At 39.8% G+C, this 22,339-nt stretch overlaps 1 protein-coding gene across 1 annotated transcript in view; it reads left to right on the top strand.

Moving 5' to 3' along the window:
* Positions 1–22,339, top strand: part of LOC127579992 (transcription factor MafG) — a 53,230-nt gene that overhangs the window by 17,064 nt on the left and 13,827 nt on the right. Inside the window, exon 2 of the mRNA XM_052033114.1 lies at positions 9,012–9,075. Coding sequence (XP_051889074.1) covers positions 9,040–9,075 — 36 coding nt within the window. The 5' untranslated portion in view covers positions 9,012–9,039. The remainder of the gene's footprint in view (positions 1–9,011; positions 9,076–22,339) is intronic.

Here is a 22,339-nt window from a genome sequence, read left to right as displayed (position 1 = left end):
ACTGATAAATCTGACATGGGAGAACAACGTGTCAGCTGGCTTAATGCTTTAACACCCTGAGAGCTTTTTAAATAGATGACGAGATGTGCCTTGCATAACAAATCTAGGCAAGGACAGGCTTTTGGAGGGTGCCAAAGCTGTCAAAATACTCAATTTTACAACCCCTAGATGGAGACCTATGAAGTTGTACTTTTTCTGAAATATTATTGATGTAGTGTTAATGGAATGTCGATGTGTCTCTGTAGGATTCAAAAATGAGCAACCTATATAGTTCAGAAGCAATGCGGGTGTTATTCATCTCAAATTCATGTATGTGCTCCATTGTAAAGTATCCCCCCCCCCCCCCCTCCTCATTCTGTCACAATGAGGCTGTGTTACTGCAGCTATTTTTAAATGCAGTTTCTTCGTGTTAATTTCCTGTGGCCCTCCCAGTGCATTTCTATTGTGAGCTGTGCACCAAGTTCTTGAGGAAGCGAGAATTTCTTCCCTCAGCCCTTGCACACTTGCTGTTCCAAACAAACTTTGGCAGATACCTGTGAGCACCTGTGTCCTTGGCCGAGGATTAAGCTAAGGTGAGAATAAATAGAATAAAATTTTTCAAATGTAACAAGGATGCTTATTACACCAGAGTAAATATGACATGAACACATAAGAATGGGAAAATTGAACTCCTTGCTTTATAATACACATGGCTATTTAACATTGGCAAATATTGCAATGTGATTGGAAACATGTACTTCCATCAATGGTAGAGAAATTATTGGAAAAGATTCTTTGGGATATGATATAATCGAATCGGGGATAGTCAGCATGGCTTTGTCGGGGAGGTCACGTCTTCCAAACTTATCAAGTTTTTTGAGGAGGTGATGAAGATGATTGAGGACAGGGCAGTGGGTGTTGTAGGCGTGAACTTTAGTAAAGCTTTTTGACAAGATCCCTCATGGTAAGGTGATCCAGAAGAGTAAGGCATATGGGATCCACGGAGACTTTGTAGATTGGATTCTAAATTGGCTTGGCCGTAGAAGACAGAGTAGTGGCAGAGCAGTGTTATTTTGTCTGGAGGTCTATGACCAGTGGTGTTCCGCAAGGATCAGTGCTGGGACCCCTGTTTGTGTTATATATAAATGATTTTGATTAAACATGTAGGTGGGCTGATTAGTAAGTTTGCAGATAACACAAAAAATGGCAGAGTTATGGGTAGAGAGGAAGGTTATCAAAGGATTCAGCAGTATATAGACCAATTGGAAATGTGGGCAGAGAAATGGCAGATGGGGTTTAATATGGACAAGTATGAGAGGTTGCTCTTTGAAAGTCAAATGTAAGTGGAATGTAATCTAGTAAATGGCAGGACCCTTGGGAGCATTGATGTACAGAGGGATCTTGGGGTTCAAAGTTGAGTTTATTGTCATGTGCACAAGTACATGTTTGCACAGGTTCATAGCTCCCTGAAATTGGCAAAAGATGTGGATAGGTTGCTAAAGAAGTCGTACGGCATACTTGCCTTCATCAGTCAGGATGTTGAGTATAAAAGCTGAAGTCATGTTGCAGTTGTACGAAACCTTGGTTAGGCCACATTTGGAGTATTGTGTGCCGTTCTGGTTGCTGCGTTACAGCAAGGATGTGGAGGCTTTGGAGAGGGTGCAAACAAGATTCTCCAAGATGTTGCCTGGATTAGAGAGTATTAGCTATAAGGAATGGTTGAATAAACTTGGATTGCTTTCTCTAGAGCTCAGAAGCTGAGGGGCAATCTGATACAGGTATATAACATTATGGGAGGTACAGATAGGGTAGATAGCCTTTCTCATAGGGTGGAAATGTCAAATACTTGAGGGCATAGCTTTAAGGTGAAGGGAGAAAGTTTAAAGGAGATTTATGAGGTAAGTTTTTAAACAAAGAGTGGTAGGTGCCTGGAATACACTGCCATGGGAAGTGGTGGAAGCAGATGCAATAGCAATGTTTAAAATGCATTGAGACAGGCACAAAACATGCAAGGAATGGAGGAGTATAGACCAAATGCAGGCAGATGTGATTAGTTTGGATTGGCATCATATTCAGCACAGATATGGTGGGCCAAAGGGCCTGTTCCTGTGCTTTATTTTTCGATGTTCCATTTTGTCAAGGTGTCTCCCTCACACAGAAAGACTGTGTCCAGACTTAGATTCATACTGGTGTGAGTTCCATATGTACCATGTGCTGATGTGTTTTGCATTCTTGCCACACTCTTAAGTATAAGAGTTTGTCCTGAACTGTTTATTGGATGTATTGGTGACTATTTGTAATTGTAGTCCATTGTTCCAGCCTCTCCTACAAGCAGAAGCATCTATTTCACATTAAGCAAACCACTTTCGCATCTGATTTCTCAATCCAGTCACTTTTCTGATCAAACTTTCCTGATAAGTATAACCTGGTCTCGTTTGGCATTTTATTTTCACCACTTCTATAGGTCTCTATTTAAATGGAGACCAGGTGTCAGTAGTTAAAGTATGGTCTAAGATTTTACACAAGTTTAACATAGTTCTTGTTTTGAAAAAAAAAACTGCTGTGGAAATGAACCTACTGATACGTTATGCAAATACAACATAAGCGTATAGCAGAATAAGATAGCTTAGATTTCTATTATTGTTGAAAGTGTTCAACGAGAAAAATTGTGGAGAGGATTAGTCGTAAGGTCATCAACACTTCGTTCTGGGGGTTGGAGGCAGGGGAGAAAATGGAACCATAGACCAATGAGCTAACAGTAGGCAAAATGCTAGACTCTGTTATTTAGGAAGCTGTAACGGTAAACTAAGAAAGTGACAATGGAATTGGGCAGAATCCATGTGATTTTTGAAAGGAGAATAATGTTTGACAAATCTGTTAAAAAATTTTTTGAGATTGTAACCAACAGTACAGATAAGAGTGAAACGATGGATGTGGTGTACTGATCTTCAGAAGGCCTTGCATAAGGTTGCTAAATAAGTGGATGGTCTGGGCAGCAATATGCTGGGGTGGATTTGGTTTTGTACAAATAAATGGGTCATTTTTGAGAGGCTGTGAAGAATGGGGTGCAGCAGGGAATGATGCCCCAGCTGTTCACAATCAGTTTCAGTGATTTGGATGAGGGGGTCAAGTGTAATAAATCCAGATATGACTGTCAGTGTAGGCTGTGAGGAAGGTACAGTGAGGTTTCAAGGGTCTTAAGAAGGCAACTTGAATTGGCAAGGATAAAAAGTGGGGAAAATGTGAGGTGATCCATGTTGGTAGAAGTAATAGAAAGGCATAGTTCACTTGTTTTTAAATGGTGAGAGATTGAACTGTTGTCAGAGAGACCTGGGTGTCCTTGTACAAGAATCACAAGAAGTTAATGTGCTGGTACTGCCAGCAATTAGAGAGGCAAATGGTATGTTGGCCTTTATTGCAAGAGGATCTGAGAACAAATGTAGAGTCCTCTTACTCCAATTATATAGGGCCAGGAAGACATGGATGATCTGCTGGAATCCCACAGTGAAGAGCTTACAAACCAGATTCTGTTTGAACTTTAGTAACGGTGATCACAGGAAGAGCAGGAAGCCATTGACAGAGCATCATCACGGTTCACCATGAAGAGGCTGTCAGAGGCGTTCTGCTGCATCAAGTATGTGATCGCCATCTTTGAAGATCATGATCCCAATATGGAGTGCAGCATTAGATATGGCTGCAGTGGAAAATGCTGGACTTTATTTCAGGAGGCTTTATCAGATGGAGTAGGGAAAAGCAGACCAGATACCCATCATTACTTAAGCCTCAGCCACCCAAGAACAATCCTTGCCTTGGACTATCCAAGCTCCATCAAGCTTGGATGAACCAGCACCGCAGCCTGAACACCAGTGACAACCCTGTCTCTCATGAGAAGGAAAGCCACCACAAATTAGGAGAAGCAGCGGACTCTTGGGTCCTTCCAGCCTTCTCTGCCATTCAGTACGATCATGGCTGATCTGACTGCTATTTCACCTCCCGTATTTCCACCCACCTTTTAGCTCCTTGCTTATCAAGAATCTGTCTCAAAAAAGATTATGCTTCCACTGGCTTTAAAGGAGGAGTTGCAAAGACTTGTGACCTTCTGTGAGAGAAATAATCACTTGACCTCCATCTCAAATGGGCATGCCCTTCAGACAATGAAGCTTCAGATTCTCCCGCAAGAGAAGTGTCTATGACGTCAAGACCCTCAGGATCTTGTATGTTTCTCTTGGTGAAAGGGTCTGTTATGTTTATGACAGAATTTTAGGATTTAATTTGTTAGTAAAGTGATTCTTCATTTTAGACATTTGCATTGAAACATTTTTTTAAGTTTATAGGTGGTTTATTTGGACTCAAATTCCTAGTTTTGGAAAGCAACCAGAATCTTTACATTGAAACTAATGGAAAACATGCTTTCAGCTTACTAATTTTTGCTTAACGTAATGTTTTCCTGGATGGAAACTGCCTCGTAAATTGAGGAATATCTATACTTCTTGTGTAATGTCTTCTGGAATGTGGTCTTGCTATTAATAATGAAATTCCAAAGTTGCTGTGAGTGAATCCTTGTTTGCAGGATGTGCTCCACAATAACCTCCAGAAATCAGTCAACTAGCGAGGATTTTGGATACTTAAATTATTCATGATGCAAGAAAACTATGCTGTATTACATGAGGCTTTAAAATGCATTCAAAGCAATCAGCAAAGCAAAACATTCTGGTATTAAAATAAAAACATTTTAATATCTAGGTGGTCACTGTCCAAAGAATATATCAAAATTCTATTCTTGTATACAATTTTATTATTATATTTAAGCATCTAACTTTTACTATTGTTTGGTCCTATCTTTTTTTGAGAATTATCCAGTGAGAATGGTATATCAGCCTGCTTGATGATAACACTGTTGCTGGGTCCCGGAGAACCCTCGGAGCTGATAGAGCAGCTGAATAGGAGGTCAGCAGCAAGTGCTAACCACAGAACCTGGGCCATGATCTCTTCAAACTAAATTGGTGGAAATTAAACCATATCCACCCTCAAGTCTTAGCAGAGGATCAAGCAAAGTAAATGGATATGTGTTCAGAAATCTGTCCTCTACTTGAGGCACTTAACATGTAGCTATGTATGTTGTTGACTCTGAAGTTACCTAGAATTTCACAAGCTGAGTTCAGTGTGCAATATCGATGTATCGTGCATTTAGTGCATATAACAGAACTAGTTATTACTCTTTCGTCATTCCAAACTTGGAAGTGTTTTTTTGTAAATAAAACTGCAATTCTGCAGATAAGTCTGTCCCAGGGGATGGGAGGTAGCAGGCTGAATCGAATTTACCGATATCTGGCAGTTGTGAGGGAATAACTGCTCATCGGCCATTCCCAGCTCAGCTCACCTTGGAATCTTGTGCAATTTGGCCAAACGCAGAAGTTCCACACGAACTGGAGGCCAGATGAGTTTGCATATGATTCTCATTCTGACACTGGATTTGTCCAGTGGTGGACCAGTGAGTTGGTCAATAAAGGGTCAAGATGCACTTGGCATCCAGGCCCTCAACTTTATGCCAAGGATGGCTGGTGTACAAACAGCAATCTCCACGTCCCTATATCTGAATGGTGTCACTAACTCTGCTGAGAAAAGTAAGTGCATGCAAGTTTTGAGTTACTTCACTTTTCATTGTGTTTTAAATTAGAATTAAATAATTACAAAGAAACATTGGAATAGTCTGTGTTTGTCAGACATGTGTAAAAACTAATCAAAAGCCTTGGCATTGGTGAATAACAGGGAACTGTATGTGGGACCACAACAGTGTGCCATGACAGGCCTGGTTGCCTGTTGGATGAAGAAGATCTGCTTGCTTGGTCTGCCATATCTGGAAAAGGTAGGAGTGAATGGAGAGTCTGCACAACAAGCAGATTCTACCACGATCCTGTGTAATGAATTGAGAGGTTCAGAATGTTAGAAGTACATTTGAGTGAACAAAAATTTTATTGTTACTAGTACCCTGTTCAAGATCCTTCTGAGTGTTCTGTGTTAGACTATTGACTTGTGTTCTGAAGAGCCTCATGACCAAGCAACAAAGTTGTGTGTTTGGTAAAGAGATGACATTCAATGTTGTGATCAGCAGAAAAATGATGCCCTTAAAATTACAATTCTGAAGCTAAAACAATTCTCAATGTATTAATTAGTTGAAGGGGCAGCAGGTCTTTTTTTTACAAAAAAACAGGTCTTGGGCAAACAGCTCAGTCCATGAAATTTAAGAAGTAAACTTTCAAACCAGCAAGGAGGGTGCAAGAAAAGCTCGGGTTGCTGTGGCTTTAAGGGGAGGATTGATGGGACGCGAGGGCCATGATTGATATTGGTGTCAACAGACTAGGAGCATCCAGGAAAACTTGATTTATTCTTGATTTCAGATGGTAACACTTGAGTCAAAGGGACACTGATTTCAAACAGGTACATGCATTGGAATAAATATGGTTAATGGTAGGTGTTGTGCCCTTTGACTGTGTGGGGCCATTCTGCACACTGCAAGAATTTGTGGAGGCTTGCATTTATAGCCAACTTCAGGCTGATATTTGGTTCCGTGATAATTTTATACCAGTGTAAGTCAACAGCACTTTGGGAGAGGGGACATCACGCTGGAATATGTGAATGGTTTAAGTGGAATGAAATGTACCAAGTCAGATGGTTGGTCCCTCACCTAGAGTCACTGGTTGTAGCCCCGTCACCTACACTTTAGCTAGACCAGGTGCACAGAGCTTCTCTCTCTGGCTTGAACAATCCTTGATTGGGTGGCCTCATCTACACAAGGACTAAGCTTTGGGCAGTGCGGTAGAGAGGCCCAACCTTTGACATGCATTGCCACTTGTACAAAAAATTGTCATTAAATGGCTGACATTCACAGATTTTTAAAAAGTTTTAAAATTGTTTACTTGGAACAGACAGATAGTAAAAACACTAAAATGAAATCTTTTCAAAGAAGTATTTGCTTTCCACTCTTGTCCTCAATCTATGCTCCACTATATCTGTTGAAATCCACTGATTCTTAGATCTGAGAGGTGATTTTTTTTTCGTTCCTCCATGTTAGACTGGAGAAAAGAATCCTAACAATACTGGGTCCTGTTGTTGGGTCCGGTGGGGGCATTACAGAGGCTGAGTAAACCTAATCCTGGATGTGGAATTCTGCGACCAATTTTTAATTTCAATGGCTAAACATTGATCAATGGTTCTGATCAGAACACATAAAAAATGTTGGCATGACCTGGTCCACAGGGTGTTAGCCACTTTTCTCTTAAATGGCCATTGTTCTTTCGTGAGCTGAGGAGTTGGGAGCCAGCTTGCTAACTGATGATAGCAAGATGAGTGTTGAGTTGAACCCTCATTTAGCGATGCACATATTCTAGTCGGGACCACTGGATAGCCTAGGAGCATTGGATTATGCTTTAATTCCCTCCCTGTTAGCACTGCAGTCTGTTGTGGAATCTTAATTACTGTCCTAAAGAAATAGGCTAATTCAGCATGGACAGGGATCAAAACTAAAAGCTTTTGCTGTTTTTCCTCTAGCACTGCACCTTTTCCCACTAGGCCCAAGGAATAGTTGGATTCTGGTTTTCACTCTCATTTATTAATCAATAACTTGTGTGGTTGGTAATATTCCTGAAGGTATAATGACACTTCATTGGAGCTGATCCGAAATGAATCATCATTGTTAACAACTAAAAATAAAATCCTTTCATGTTGGAAAGATGAAAGTGCTGTGGATTTTGGAAAACAAAAATACAGACTCTGGTGATTGCAGGAAGACTATATCCAGCCACTTTGGGGAACTGTTTAAAGGTGTTATTTCTGGAGAATATTTGATAAAACAATGATGGTTTGCCCGTTAAATCCCTAGTGGTTGAGGGATGCAGTCACCTTGTCAGCATTGTACTGAAAATGCTGATTCATCATGAATCTAGCATTTATAGCTAGCCTCTGGCCAGCATTTGGTTCTGCGATGATGATTACACTAACAGGAAGTTCCGGCTGCTTTGGCCACTTGAGTGATTGTACTAAATAGTACGTATATTTGAGTTTTGTCTGGAATCCTTGGTGGCTGCTCTGTTTTTGATTATTCTGGATATCTTCCAAGAGATTCCTTTAGAAACTCCTTTTAACTGTTTCTTCTGTTGAACTATCTGCAGGTAAGACGATGCCTCCTCCACCCCCTCCCCCCCCTCCCCCTCCCCCGGATTGTCTTGGAGTTGAGGGAAAATTAAATTTCCTAGGTGAAATCCAGGACAATTCTTGTGACTTTCTGTGTTATGAGAATGGGAGGGTAATGCCATTGGTGTCTAATCTTGCACTCGAACTAACCATACAGTATAGTCATGTCTGCACATAATGCTGTACTTATGAAAATCATTTCAGTTGACTTTGATGGAAACCAATTAATGAAAAAGTAGAGTACAATGTGTGACCATCAATAGTCTGCATGTTTAGTTCAAGAGACCTGAATTTTTTCCCCTTTTATCTCTCAAGCCCTGCACACTCCATAGTAAACCTCACTGCAAGTGTGATAGGAAAATATGTTGGTAACCATGAATGTGTGATATTCAAGTAAAAATTCCACATGCTGCTTCCATTTTTCATGTTTTCTTTTCTATTATGTTTCTCCCCAGCTCTTTTCTCCTGATATCATTTTCATCTGGATTATGACTTGATGGATGAAGCCAAACCCTTGAGTACTAGTCCAAATGGTGATTTTATTCATAACTGTTGACCTTGATTACTGTTGTCAGGCTATTCCAACGTGGTGGGTGTCGTTGTTCTCCAACACTACTTGGAATGCAGGTCAATAGTACCATCCCCATTACTTGGCATGGATCAGCAGTCTAGCCTTCAATCTGAAGGCTGTAAGCTTTGCCTCCTCATTCAATATGCATATTAAATAAGTGTATTTATCACCTGCAAATAGAAGCTGTGTTTGGATACAAGTTATTTGATTCCTTTCACTGTTTATATAAATAAAAACCCTCAAAATAAGTATACATTTTCTTTTCCCACAGGTTTGCGTGATTGAAAGTGTGCCGTGGTATGACGACTACTAACAAGGGAAACAAGGCCTTAAAGGTACAACTGACTTCCCTTCAAATATTTTATACACAAGGTTCTGAATTCCAGTGGATGCCCTTCTAATGCAGGGTGTTGATCTAGTCAACATTTCACATTGAATATATCACATCTTGGAACCTGTTATTTATTTTGTTTTTAGAATTTTTTTTCTGTGTTTCACTTTGCCCTTGAGTTAAGGAACTAGAGATAAGCGCAATCTTTTTGTTTCAATATTACTTAAGGTCTGTCCAACTTTTCTTCAAGTTTTTCTTTTTAGTACATATGTTTTTTCCAGGCATACAAAGCTGGGTAGTATTGTGTTGTATGGGAGATATAGTGAAGCTTTGGAGTCTAAGTGAATGGACAAGGACGTGGCAGATAGAATAGAATGTTGAAAATGAAGTCGTCTACTTTGGTAGCAAAAGTAGAAAAACTGCATCTTTTTAAAATAGTGAAAGACTGAAATGTGTTGGTGTTCAGGGAGACTTTTTGGTGTCCACAAATCACTGAAAGTTAACATGGTAATTCAAGCATTTACAAAGGTAAGTTTGCCTTTATTGCAAGAAGATTTGCATATATAGATGCAGATGTCTTTTTTTATATATATAGGGCCCTGGTGAGATTACACCTATAATATTGTTTGAAGGTCTGATCTCCCTACTTAGAACGCTGTACTTTGGATACAGTGTGTGCAGTGAAGGTTGCTGGAATGGGGGCTTGTCCTTGTTTAAAAAAATTTAAGCAAAATAGACATATACTCTTGACTTTGGAAGAATGAGAGGTAATCTCATTTAAATGTTTAAAAATTCTTACAGGGCTTGGCAGCATTGATGCAACAGATGTGTTTTCCCTAGCTGGGGTGTCTGAAACCAGGGGTCACTGTCTCAAAATAAAGGTTTAATCGTTTTGAGACTGAGATGAGAAGAAACTGCTTCATGCAGGAGTAGTGAATCTTTGCAGTTCTCTACCCTGGGGGCCTGTGGGGACTGTGTCATTGAGCAAAGTCGCGATGGATGTTTGGATATTATGGGGGTAGTCCAGGAAATTTGAGTAGAGGCAAAAGATTGACCATCATCTTATCAAACAGGTTTTGGGGGAAAAAGCCTCTTCCTGTCTTTTTTTAAGGTCTTATTCCTCTATTTTTCTGCATTCACACACTCTTGAATGGTTTCTTGGTCTACCAGAGTATGATTTCAAGATCTCGGCTACCAATTAGTTCCTCATCTAAATAACCGTACTTTGTGCAAGAGTTTTAACAGGCTCTATAATCACAGGAAATATCACAATCAAGATAGATGTTGTTGTCACCCTTTGCTGCTAGCTAAAATTGCTAGCTTGAAGAAAGTCTTTTCTCCCAAGCACTAAATATTCTGAAGAGTAAACTTTTTGTATGTGTGATAATGCAGTGATTTTTTTTTGTTTTAAGAAGGCCTTTTTCTTGTGGTCACATTCTGATGCTGCAGTGCATTTAAACACCCTGGTCTGAATACCCAGTGGCCTGAAAATCTCAGTGATAAGGATAGAATATTTCTTTGCAAGGTGATTTTTGATTACCAGATTGTCCCATTGGTGAGTGATGATGCTTAATTTAATAAGCCAACACCAATGTAGCCAGGGTTGCCAATGGACCCTATCTAGAAAGAGGGCTCCAAACTTGCAACCTCTACTACCTGGGAGGATAAATGGCCTTGGGCAAGGCATGTACCAAGCTGGCTTGGAAATGTATTATTGGTGGGTGCAGTTCTGGAGGTCCCTACCCAATGGTACTGAAGGAGAAACTTTACTATGTGGACTGCAGAGGTTTAAGGAGACAGTTATCGGGCAGTTGGGCTGGGTATCAAGTTTGCCAGTGACACCCATGCCTGTAAACTATTTTTTTAATATAAGTTATTCGTATCACATTCTTTCCATGGAATCCTGCATAATAAAACATTGTGATAAAGTACAGAAAAAGGCCCTTCAGCTCAACTCACCCATGCTGACCAAAGTGCCTTCTAAAGCTAGTCCCATTTGCCACCATTTTGCTCATATCCTCTAAACCTTTCCTATCCATGACCTGTCCAAATGTCTTTTAAACATTGTAATTATACACCTCCTACCATGCCTCTGGCAGCTTGTTCCATAACCCACCACTATCTGTGTAGAAAAACTTGCCCCTCAGATCCTCCTTTTTTTAAACCTTTCCACTCTCTCCTTCAACCTATGCCCTCTAGTTTTAGATTTCCCTGCCCTGGGAAAAAGACTTTGACCATCCACCTTATCTATGCCCCTTGGATTTTATAATTGTAAATAACAGAAAAATGCAGCAATGACATTAAGAAGCAATAAATATGGTACTGTGGTAGAACATAATGTCAGTTTGTGAATTCTATTAGAATCCTGCAGCTGGGTGGGATCATGCTCAACTAGTTCCAGTTATTGGCAAGAAATCACCAGCAAAGGCTTTTCTTCCCCAGCCTTCAATATTACCTTTGTATGTCAAGAATTTGTACGTGATGATCCTCCTAAATATTGTCCTTGGCTATGTAATCTGGATACAGTGTCAACTTCCAAGTAAACTGGTGATTGCCAGATCTACAGTACCTCCAGATCTACTTAACCACTACCACACTTGAGCCTTCCACCTTAACTTGTCAGACTGCTTGCCTGACATGCAGCACTAGATAAGTAGAAACTTCTTCCAGTGGAATAATGAAGTCTGCCCCAACCACCAACTCTTTGAAACTGACCCAGACCATTTGCTATCTTCAACGACTGTGATGAGCTTGGGATCCATGCCGTCACTGACCACTTATTTCCACCTCCGTAATATATCCATACTCCATTGTTGCATCAGTTCATCTGTTGGTGAATCTCTCATCCTGCTATTGTTACCTTCTAGACTTGACCATTCCAATGCACTTCTGGATAGCTTGTTCCACTACAAAATGCAGATATCTCAGGTTTACAAAGGTCATCCAAAGCCCTGCTGACAAGGTCCTAACTCACAGCATGTCCAATTTATTAATCATCTTTTTGTTTGTTGCCCTATAATAAGCAGTTCCTCAGTTTTAAAATTTTTTGTCCTTCAAATTGCTCCAATTGCCTTGCCCTTCTCTATCCTTCTGCAATCTCATCCATCCCCATAACCCTGAGATATCTGCATTGCACTAATTTTGGCCTCCTTGCTCATTCTCAAATTTAATTGCTTCTCTATGACACCAGTGACTTTAGCTGCTCTGTCATGGCCATAAGCTCTGAATTTCTCTCAATCTGTCACTCTACTTCTCTTTTCTCTTAAGATTTTCCATTGAATGAAACTCTTTGACCAGCTTTTGTGCATATTCTCCTTGGCATTGATTTGTTTGACCTCCTGGCATATGTTGGGATGTTTTGAGTTTGTTGTAGGGCCTATCAAGCAACAGCAGAAAAGCTACAGTATAACTAAAGTTGGTTGTTGAGGTTTGATGCCTATAATACAATAATATCATATGGATGTGATCTTCCATCTGTTATTTTGGTGGGGATATTTCAAATAAGTTAAATGATACCTGCTTTAAATATCAGTGAAAGGAACTCCTTATTAAGCTCACTGATTTGTTTGCTAATCTCACCAACGGCAATTTCCACTTTTTTTTCACAAAGTGCATTTGGTGGAACATTGCTAAGTTTAATCATAAAGTGAAACTTCATAGCATTTTTTCAAAAATTACTCATCACTCCTGTTTTTATGAACTGCTGCAATTAGTCATCCTCTTTATTGGTCAGCTTATGGCCTGAGCTGAGTAATAGGCAGAAAATGGTTTTTGTGGCAATCTATGGAGGAAGTTGATTCAATATCAGAATGCAGCAGCAGAGAGCCAGGAGGAGTTGTGTGATTAAAATTTGGGCCCGAGGTTTGTGTAGACAGATCTCCATTGTATCGCAGGCTAACACACCCAGTACAAAGTTTATTGATGGTGTTTTACTATTGGGAACTTTCACCTTTGGGGGGGGGGGGGGGAGGGGGGGGAGGGGGGGAGGGGGAGTATTTTTAAACTTGTAGTCCTAATCTTTAGTGGTTCAAAACTGCTTCCCAAACTACAATCCATAAAAGGCAGAAATCGCTCCTGAATCTTGACAGCACTTCCATCATTTTGAGTGGAGAACCCAATTTTGGGATGTAACAAATCAATTTCATTTCAACAAATTCATTTTTAAAAAAATCTTAGAATACTGAAATTGACTTAATAGAATTAAAATAGTTGCATTTTCTGCGATAACACCATGATCGTGGACTTGAAGGGTGAATTTTAACCATTTATTTTGCAAAGGATGATAAGTATATGGAATGGCCTCTCATAGGGGGCCTGAGCACGTTTTATTTTGAAGGTCCAAGAAAATTGCATCAATTACCAAGTGGAAAAATGTGGTAGAGGTGTGCGGTGTAATGACCTGTAGAAATTTGAGGCCAGTTAAAGTGTGTTTGTTTGTTTTTTCAGTTGATGGCCATACAAAAGTTTGCTGTTGGCAAGGGAGGTTTGCAACCTGACTTGCAACTGCAAATTGACAAATACTTAACAATCTGCAAACTGTTCCCGCCCTCTGCAATTCAACAGGACACCATTAAGTATAGTTTCGTAACTGTCAGACTTGGTGACATCAGAAGGCCAGGCCATCTTGAACAGACTTCTGATGAGCAGTTCAGTTGCATAACATTATTTATTTCTAGTGTAATGCAATTGAAAAATTTCAATGTGATAATGACCATTTCTGGGTGGTTTTGTGTCATTTCTGGAACTTTGACCAATACTTGCATGAGTTACCCATATGCTTTGTTGAGGTGCAAAGGGTGACTGTTGTCTTTTTAGTGGAGCATTGTTGGGGAGCTTAGAATGAGTAATGGGAATGATTGCTGTCAAAAGGAAGGCTAAATAGGCTGGGTTTGTTTCTCTTAAAGCATAGGCTGCTGAGAGAGGACCTTGTAGGAATACAAAATTATGAGAGGCATATGAAATGAACCTGGCATCCTTGTAACCTCCCTCCAGCCAACACAACACCAACCCTGGCACCACCCTTGCAAATGAATGCACTAGAATTTCTCAGCCTTTTTATTTAGCTGCTAAAAGATTTTTTTCTGAGATCTTCATGGTGTAATGCCTTGGTTGTTATAAACTTCAGTCCTGCAAAGACAATAGGAGCAGGGCCTTTAGTCCCTCGAGTCATCTGCCATTGACAGTGTTTGTGGCAGATCTGTGACCTTATTCCACGTGCTTGCCTTTGCTCTGTATTACAGGTTCCACCCAGCTAATGAACACCTGACTCAAGTATAGCCTGTACGTATGAGCGGGCGTTTGGGGAACTGGTGGGATGGATTTGCCAGCTGCTGCAGGCACCTTTCGCTGTGTGGCAACTCTGTTCATGGCCGCATTTCCAACTTCTGACCTGTTTGGGTTACGAACAGTTCACAGAAACGGAACCCTGTCATAACCTGGGGAGGACCTGTATTTGGTGAACAAAAAAAAATCTGTCCATCAGATTGGAAAATTAATATCTGGTCTAGTGGTTGTCTGGAAAACCTCAAGGTTCAATCTCTTCTACAGTGTAGAAGTATTTTCTAGCTTTACTTTTGAAAGGCCTAACTCTGTTTCGACAATGTCCCTTTTGAGACTCTATAACTATTGGCTATAGAGTCTCAGAAAAGGGACATTGCCTAAACAGAATTGGACAGAGCCTTTTCATTTCTCCTTTGTGGTGAAAGCGTCAATCAAATTATACTTTAAGTTAATTCTAAGGAATCCAGCCAAAGTTTGTGTAATCCTTCCTCCCAATTTAACCCTTGGAGCCTGGGTAGCATTCTAATAAATTGTAAGTGAAATTCCTCCCATGGGTCAATGTCCTTTCTTAAGATCTCATGTCTACTCATTTCTACCAGGAGCTGCCCTGATGGGCTTCGCATGGTTGTTCCTTAACTGCTGTTTCCCTTTTTATCCACTTGCTTTCGTTATTTTCAGCATCTGTCCACAACTTTAATGACTTGCAGACATTGATTCATCATCTTTTTTGACCATTGCTGTTTCTGATGGTCTGCATTGAAATAAATTTTGTTGGTTTACCTGTTTGCTCAGCCTATTTATGTCATTTTGTAAGCAGTGTAGACTAAAGCATTAACAATGTTGCCTATCGTTGTTTTATTACCCAACTCAAATGATGGGGTAGAACACTACATGTCCAAGTCATTTACATCAAATAGCTAAAACACCAACAGATTCTTGTGGACGCTGCCAGTCACCTCTGGCCATTTAGAGTACTTGCCCATCATCCCGACTCTGTTGCTCACCCAGTTTTCTAAACAGGCCAATTCCATAATCTTCAATAGCTAAGGTTCTTCTTTGGGGTACTTGAACAAATTCTTTGATGGTAAATCTGAATACTACACAAAATGTAACTAAGAATGAGTTGATTCACAGTTTAGATTTGAATGTTTTTCTTGGATGGGTTTCTAAGCTGTTGGGGGCTTTCTGCATGCAGGTTTTGGCAGCTGAACTTTTCTTTTAAAAGCATATGTGCAAAATGCCAGCTGTGGACAAATTACAATTCACTTGCAGTAGTGAAACCCACTATACTTGTGCACATTTGATCAACTTAGCTTATTTTATTGCTGGATTGATGGATAGCCACTGTTGTGATATAGGTTATGCTGGGGGAAAAAAAAGTATTCCTGCCTCTCGTTTATTGGGCCATAACTTGCTGTCATATGAAGCACAGATTTGCCTGTTGTCAATGCCCCAGTAGTGAGGACCTACATGTATGTAACATGGAGAGACCAGAATAACCCTCTGAATGACAAGACTGCTTGGCAGCTGGGAAAACCATAGTCCCAGACAGTTGATGATTTTCAGAAACAATCAAAAATAATGAAAGCAATTAAACAGTTTTTTAAATTAAAAGTATAAAAAATGTTTAAGCAACTTAGAGCATCAAAGAAAATTCATTATTAAAACCATAAATTACCTTTTATACTTGCATGTTTTCTCCCTCTATTCAAATGAATGGGATTGCTTTCTTTACATACTAGAGCTAAATTGCCCAGGGTGTGCTGGGCAGATTTCTCAGTACAAATATTGGGTAGTGCGGCAAGTGTGCACTCTACTGAGTGCAGTGTTAGGGTGCATCCTGGTGATTGGCACGTTCAGCACTTCCACATTCAAGTGGGAGGCCCAAAAGTTGCCACTCACGATGATTAAACGTCAGCAGTTTGATGTGGAACTTGTGGCATTTACCAGCAAGTTCCTTAGTGCTTGCTGGTAAATGCCAAAAATTCCACGTCAAACTGTTTGTGAAGGATCATGCCACATTAGTTTATTGGATAGATGCATCCCCATCTCCAAAATGAGGTAGTTCTTCATAAACTCCAGATGGCCAGTCTTGTTTACCATTAACCATGTAACCAATCATCTTGGTTCCATTATACACATGCTATCTCAAGGCTATAATTTCATTTGTGCTTTGACAAAGTTTGGTCAAATGGTATGAATTAGCCCATCCTGTACCTCAGCAGAAAAATAAATGACTCAAAGACAACTGAATCGTGCACTGACATGTTAAACCATTTTGGGAATTAATGACAACTGTTTCATTCTCTAGTTATGTACAAAGCTTAAAGCTACTTATGCAAAAAGGAAATAATTCTTGATTGTATGAGATTAAGCCATATCTTGCTCTATTTGTTTGTCGTTTAGAACTGCTGCAATCCTGTGGTGAAGATACTCCCACGTTGCTCTTGTTTAGGCAAAGTTGGTGGGGAGGCGGGGTGGTGGTGACAATGAAGGAACAGCAAAATGTTTCCAAGTCAAGGTGACGCGCGGCTTGGGTGAGCCTACAAGTGTTGGTGTTTGCATCTGGTTGCTGCCTTTGGTCCTCTTGGATAGAGGCAATGAGTTGGAAAGGCACTTTTGGAACAACCTAGGCAAATAACGGCAGCACACTTTGCAGATGATACCCACTGCAGCCACTGTGCATTAGTGGTGAAGGGAATGAATTGGGGTGGTGGATGGGATAGGAATCAAGTGGGCCATCTGGTTCTGAATTGTGTTGAGGTTCTTGAGAGTTGGCAATGCACTCATCCTGGCAAGTGGAGAGTAGTTCGTTAGACTCCTAACTTGTGCCATGTCGATGTGCGGTGTCAGCCTCTAACTGGTTCTTGTATCACTCTATTCATATGGTTGATCCAGCTGAGTTTCTGGTCAATAGAGACACTCAAGTGTGTCTGAGTTTGAGTGTCTCTAAACTCAAAGTTGACTGAGCTGGGAGCAACTTTGCCTTACGTGAATTTGGTGGTTAGGTTGTTGCTGTAGCAACTTTGATACTACAGAGTGGCTTTCGAGGCCGTTTCAAAGGACAGATAAGTGTTAGCCACAAAACTGTGGTCTAAATTCGCATGTAGTCATGACCTGTAAGAAAGGCAGATTTGAATGCTGCTTGTAACAGGCATTTACAGAGATACATGGGTTGAGTGGGATTGACAGCAGATGTACATGAGGTTATCAGCATTTGAAAGACAATTCAGAATTTTTTAAAGGACCAGGAGCTACTGAGGAACAAGGTGGTTCTGAAGGCCATTTGCATAGATATCAAAAATAATCGAAATGGCTTAAGAAAAGGACGTTAGAATTCAAAAGTAAGGGCAGATGGTTCAGTTGCACAATACTGTGCCGAGATATTCTGTGGAGCACCACGTTCAACTTTGACTACCAAACTTCAGGAAAGGTAATCTGGCGTTGGAGGGACGCAGTGCATTTTCAAAGGACTGAAACCAGATCTTAAAAGGATCAATCATGACGGTGGGTTGATTTTTAAGTTTGGTTTATATTCAATTTTACTTCAGATTGTCAAGGGATATTTTAGATTGAGAGGCTAAAACAGTTTCCTCTGTATGCGTGAGCTCCAGAACAAGGGTGTTTATTCTTAAAAATGGACCACCCCCTTTACTAGAGTAAGTCTGGAGCTCTTTTTATCCTGCCTCATCTGCTCCCAAAAAGCTGTGATGCTAAATTTGAAAACAAACGACATTTTTGTTTTGCTGGATAAGAGTATCAAGGGGACGAAATAGGATTGGGATACACATTTTCCTACAATCCAGTTCAATATCAGAATGACCTCCTGGAGAATGATTAGTTTGCATCACCTCTGTTAATCAGGCAGCTGTTGGATTGTCCCAAGAGCTTATTTTCTGGAATGCTTACCCCTCCAGTTCTATAAATGTGGTCAAAAGAAGTTCTGAAAGGGTGAACCTGCCAAAACGTTTCCAAAAAAAAATGTTTTGATCTGTGGATATCGATGAATCAAAGAGGAAATATCTAGGGCATTTTGGGGGTGGCAGGATTGGAAAAGTGTTGTGCAGAATATGACTGTCAGCCTGGTGTGGTTGGTTGAAAACTACTTCCTGTCTTATGCCTGTAAATGACCTAACCAAACATTTTTGGTTGCCATCTCAAAACTCTCTCTAATTCACTTTAGACTGCATAGAGTTTGCAGTTTCATTGCATGGCAATTCGTGAGAGAAAGGTGAGGAAATATTACTATCCCTGACCTGCTGTTTCATCACGACCAATATATGGAGTGGAACATGCCTATTTCTCTGCAATAATAATCTTTCGTGTAGATTGGTACATGATTCATGAAAATATCTATAAATATCTCTGCCACTGTGATGATCTTTAGAGAACAGTGCAAGTGGAAAGTGGCCCAGCCCTCTAAAGACTAATGAAAACAGGGCAGACTTGACTGCCATCAGCAAGCTCCACATATTCACTAGTGACATATGGAAAAAGTACAGGCTTTCCTTGTGCAGATCTAATGCTGACCTCCTGGTGTTGCCCCAGTTCTATCACCCACAGGTTCTCGCCATGGAATAAGCTCTACCCACAAAATGGTTGCAAAAGATATTTACAGCCAGAAAGCTATGCCCCAAACTGAGAATCAAAAGTATTTATTTGTTAAGTATATTGGGTAATTAAGTAGAGAATTCCAAAGGTGGTTTTGTATATTTTTATTGGTTTAAAATATTACCCCATAGCCACATTTGTTTTTCCTGCTTGTCCTCTTTGCTGACCAGTGGAAGTATTCATACAAGAATATGTGTAGTTTTCCCAGTAGATGCTAACCACAGGTTATTTTTGCATGTACATGAATAGAATAGGGCTTATGTCTGGAATATCAATCTCCACTTGGTGATTAAGGCTTAAAAACAAAATAGACATTTGTCCTAGATAACTAAATTTCAGATTTCTGGCTGCCTTCCCCAAGAGGATTTGTTTTGGGTGTATTGTAGTAGGAAATGCTCAAATGTAATGATAAAAATATTTGGTTGTACTACACATTGCTGTCTTCAGAGGGTTTAGATGAGCTTTAATTGTCTAAGGATGAATATAGTCCTTGCTATATGGGATAGGTTCATTTAATTGATTAAAAGAAAAGTAACTTCTGTGTCATTAGCCAGACCTTCCTGCATAGTGATTTGGTTAAAATACAAGTATTCCTCTTTTCTTAATTCATGTTTGATTTATGAAATTTTGCAAAAACACCATCAACTTCTGCAGGGTAGGTGTTCCCTATGACTTCTTTGTCACAGTAAAAATGTACCAATCTCCACCCATAATGCTGTTCTTCCTCTTGTGTCAGTTTGACTTTGCAGTGCTTGATGTATTTTGCTTGTTGTTGGAATTCATCAGAATTTATTCTGTACATCCTTTTTGAGATGACTTCACACCCTGTAACTTCTAATACAAAACTGGTAAAAGGTGAATGTTCAGTGGACATCAATCTTTCACTAAATCTTGCTGCATCAACAGTGCAAACAATCCTTAACAACGTGGCCAAAGTAAAAGTTAATGCCCAAAATCTTATACCAGGAGGTGTGTTGCACATTGGAGAGGGCAGGCATGTTATAATTTGGAGAGAGGAAGAAGGGTTAAATGTGTGTTTGGAAGATTGGAATCAATGGCAGATGCCCCTGAATTTGATCATGATCCGGGAAAGAATGATCTTTCATGTCAGTTCTGGAAAGATAGATCTCAGGAACGCACTGACAGGACTGGTTTGAACATTTCAAGAGATGTGCAAACCTGCAAACAATTCGTTTTGCGGAGGAGGCTGCAAGTGCAGATACTGTGACGGGTGAAACAACACCTTGAAGGTGATATTTCTCCAAAACAAGTGAATCAGATGGGGCTAATTTGGAAGAGCATGCCCATTCATTGAGGGCCAAGATCACCCCACTCTTCTTCCTGGAAGCAATGCTGTGGGTGACTGTAAGCTTGAGCAATCTTTTTCTTCCATTTGGAGAACTCCACAGCTCTAATGGACTATTTAAAGCCAATCTTCCCAAAGTGAGTCGATTAAATCAAAACAGCTTGGATGATTGCACGTCTGTTACAGGTCATATCACGTTGTTTCTCTCCCTCTTGATCCAACGATATTGTGTTTAAAAAAAATAACCAGGGTGACTGGAGCCTTGCTTATCAAGAATGTGGTTTGCAACATTTGGTCAGTATTTAACCTTCCTAATTTCAGGGTGACCTCTCTCTGCTCATCAAGTTCCTGGATGAAATCTGGAAAAAAGCTTAAGGCCTTTTCTGTGCAGAGTTAATATTTTATGTATATCTCTAGAGAGTGTGAAGATCAATATTTAATAAGGAAAAGGGAAATACTCCCTCAGGAATGAATATGAATGGTGGAGTGCTAAGGATTTGTTCATTATTTTGGTTGAAAATGTTCTTAAAAAACTTTTTTTTCTTGTTTGACACTATCCAGGGAATTTGGCAAGTCCACACTTGGACTACTGCATACAACTTTGTTTTCATTATTTAAACAGGGATATATTTACATTGGAATCATTTCAAAGAAAGCTAACTGTTAATTCCTGGGGTAAAGGATTTGACTTGTTAGGAAAGATTTAGCATATGGTGCTCGTATTTATTGCCTGTGTTTGTGCAAATGTGCAAGATGAGAGGTGATCTTGTTCTGAAGGGACTTGACAAGCTATAGATGCTGAGTGTTTTCCCCATGTGGGAATCGAGAATGCAGGAGTATGGCTTCAGAACAATGGAATTCCATTTGAGATGGAAATGAGAACACTTCTCTGAGGGTGTTGGGTCTTTTAGAATATTATATCACTAAGAACTTTGAAGGCTGAATCATTGAATACATGCTGAGAAGGGCTAATTTTTGATCTATAGAGGAGTTGAGAGCCAAGGGGAATGGGCAGGAAAGTGGTGCTGGCACCTAGATCAGATCAGCTACTATCTTATAGAATGGCAGTGCAGGCTGGAATTCTTCTGGGGTTTATTTTGTCTATTGCACGGCTATCTGTAAGCATCATCCAAAGATATTTTATACAATAGAGAAAACTTAAATGTAATCGAGCTGTCCTATTTTTTTGAGATCTTCCTCTGAAAAAACAATTTTTTTCCCTCCCCCATCACAATACTTTTTTTCATCAGGGAACTAATAAATGGTTAACAAAGCAGCATTTGTAAATTTTTGTGTTTAGGTTTATTGGTATAATTTCTGAATTTGACACGTTATGTTTGTAATACATTGCGATTTTTAAAGACTTTTTTATCTTCAAATTTGCCTTCCTGTTTTATCAAATTATTCATCTTGATAAGCACATTAATTATTGCTGTTTGTTTCAGTGAATCTGATAAAATTCTAGATGGTGTTACTTGATGCACATTCAAACTTGTTTTTCTTTTGCCGTTTTAATGGCCTTATCTAAAATCAGAATTTTCAAAGGACATTCGTTCTATCACACCTGTGCCAACCCACAAAGAGCTATCTAATTGGGCCTCATCACTGTATGTGTATGTATGGAACTTTTTTGAGAAAAAGTCTTTTTAACTGCTGTTGTCACAGATTCTACCTCCATCACTGGTTTCTGGTAGGGCAGGCTTACTGTGTTGCACATGTTATTTTCCCAGCTGTTACTTTCTGTGGTAATTATCTTTGCTTTATGTCCTCTGGTTATTAACATGCTTAGTCAGAAATAATAAATCAAGATTTTAAAAAAACTGCAGATGCTGGAAATATGAAATAAAAAGAGGAAAAGTTAGAAACATTCAGTAGGTCAGGCAGCATCTGTGGAGAAAGCCCGATGAAGGGTCTCAGACACAAAATGTTAACTGTTTCTCTATCCTTCCATAGAAATAATATTTATCTTTGCAGAACTCCCTTAATCTTTCTGATGAAAAGAGTCTCATTTTCTCATTACCCAGTGTACTAACATCTATATTCCCCTTGCAGTACCTGGCGCCTTATTTTA

This window comes from Pristis pectinata, chromosome 18, assembly GCF_009764475.1.
Source record: "Pristis pectinata isolate sPriPec2 chromosome 18, sPriPec2.1.pri, whole genome shotgun sequence".
Classification (NCBI taxonomy): Eukaryota; Metazoa; Chordata; class Chondrichthyes; order Rhinopristiformes; family Pristidae; genus Pristis; species Pristis pectinata.
Note: the sequence above shows the minus strand (reverse complement) of the source record. Positions and strands in the feature narration are given on the sequence as shown.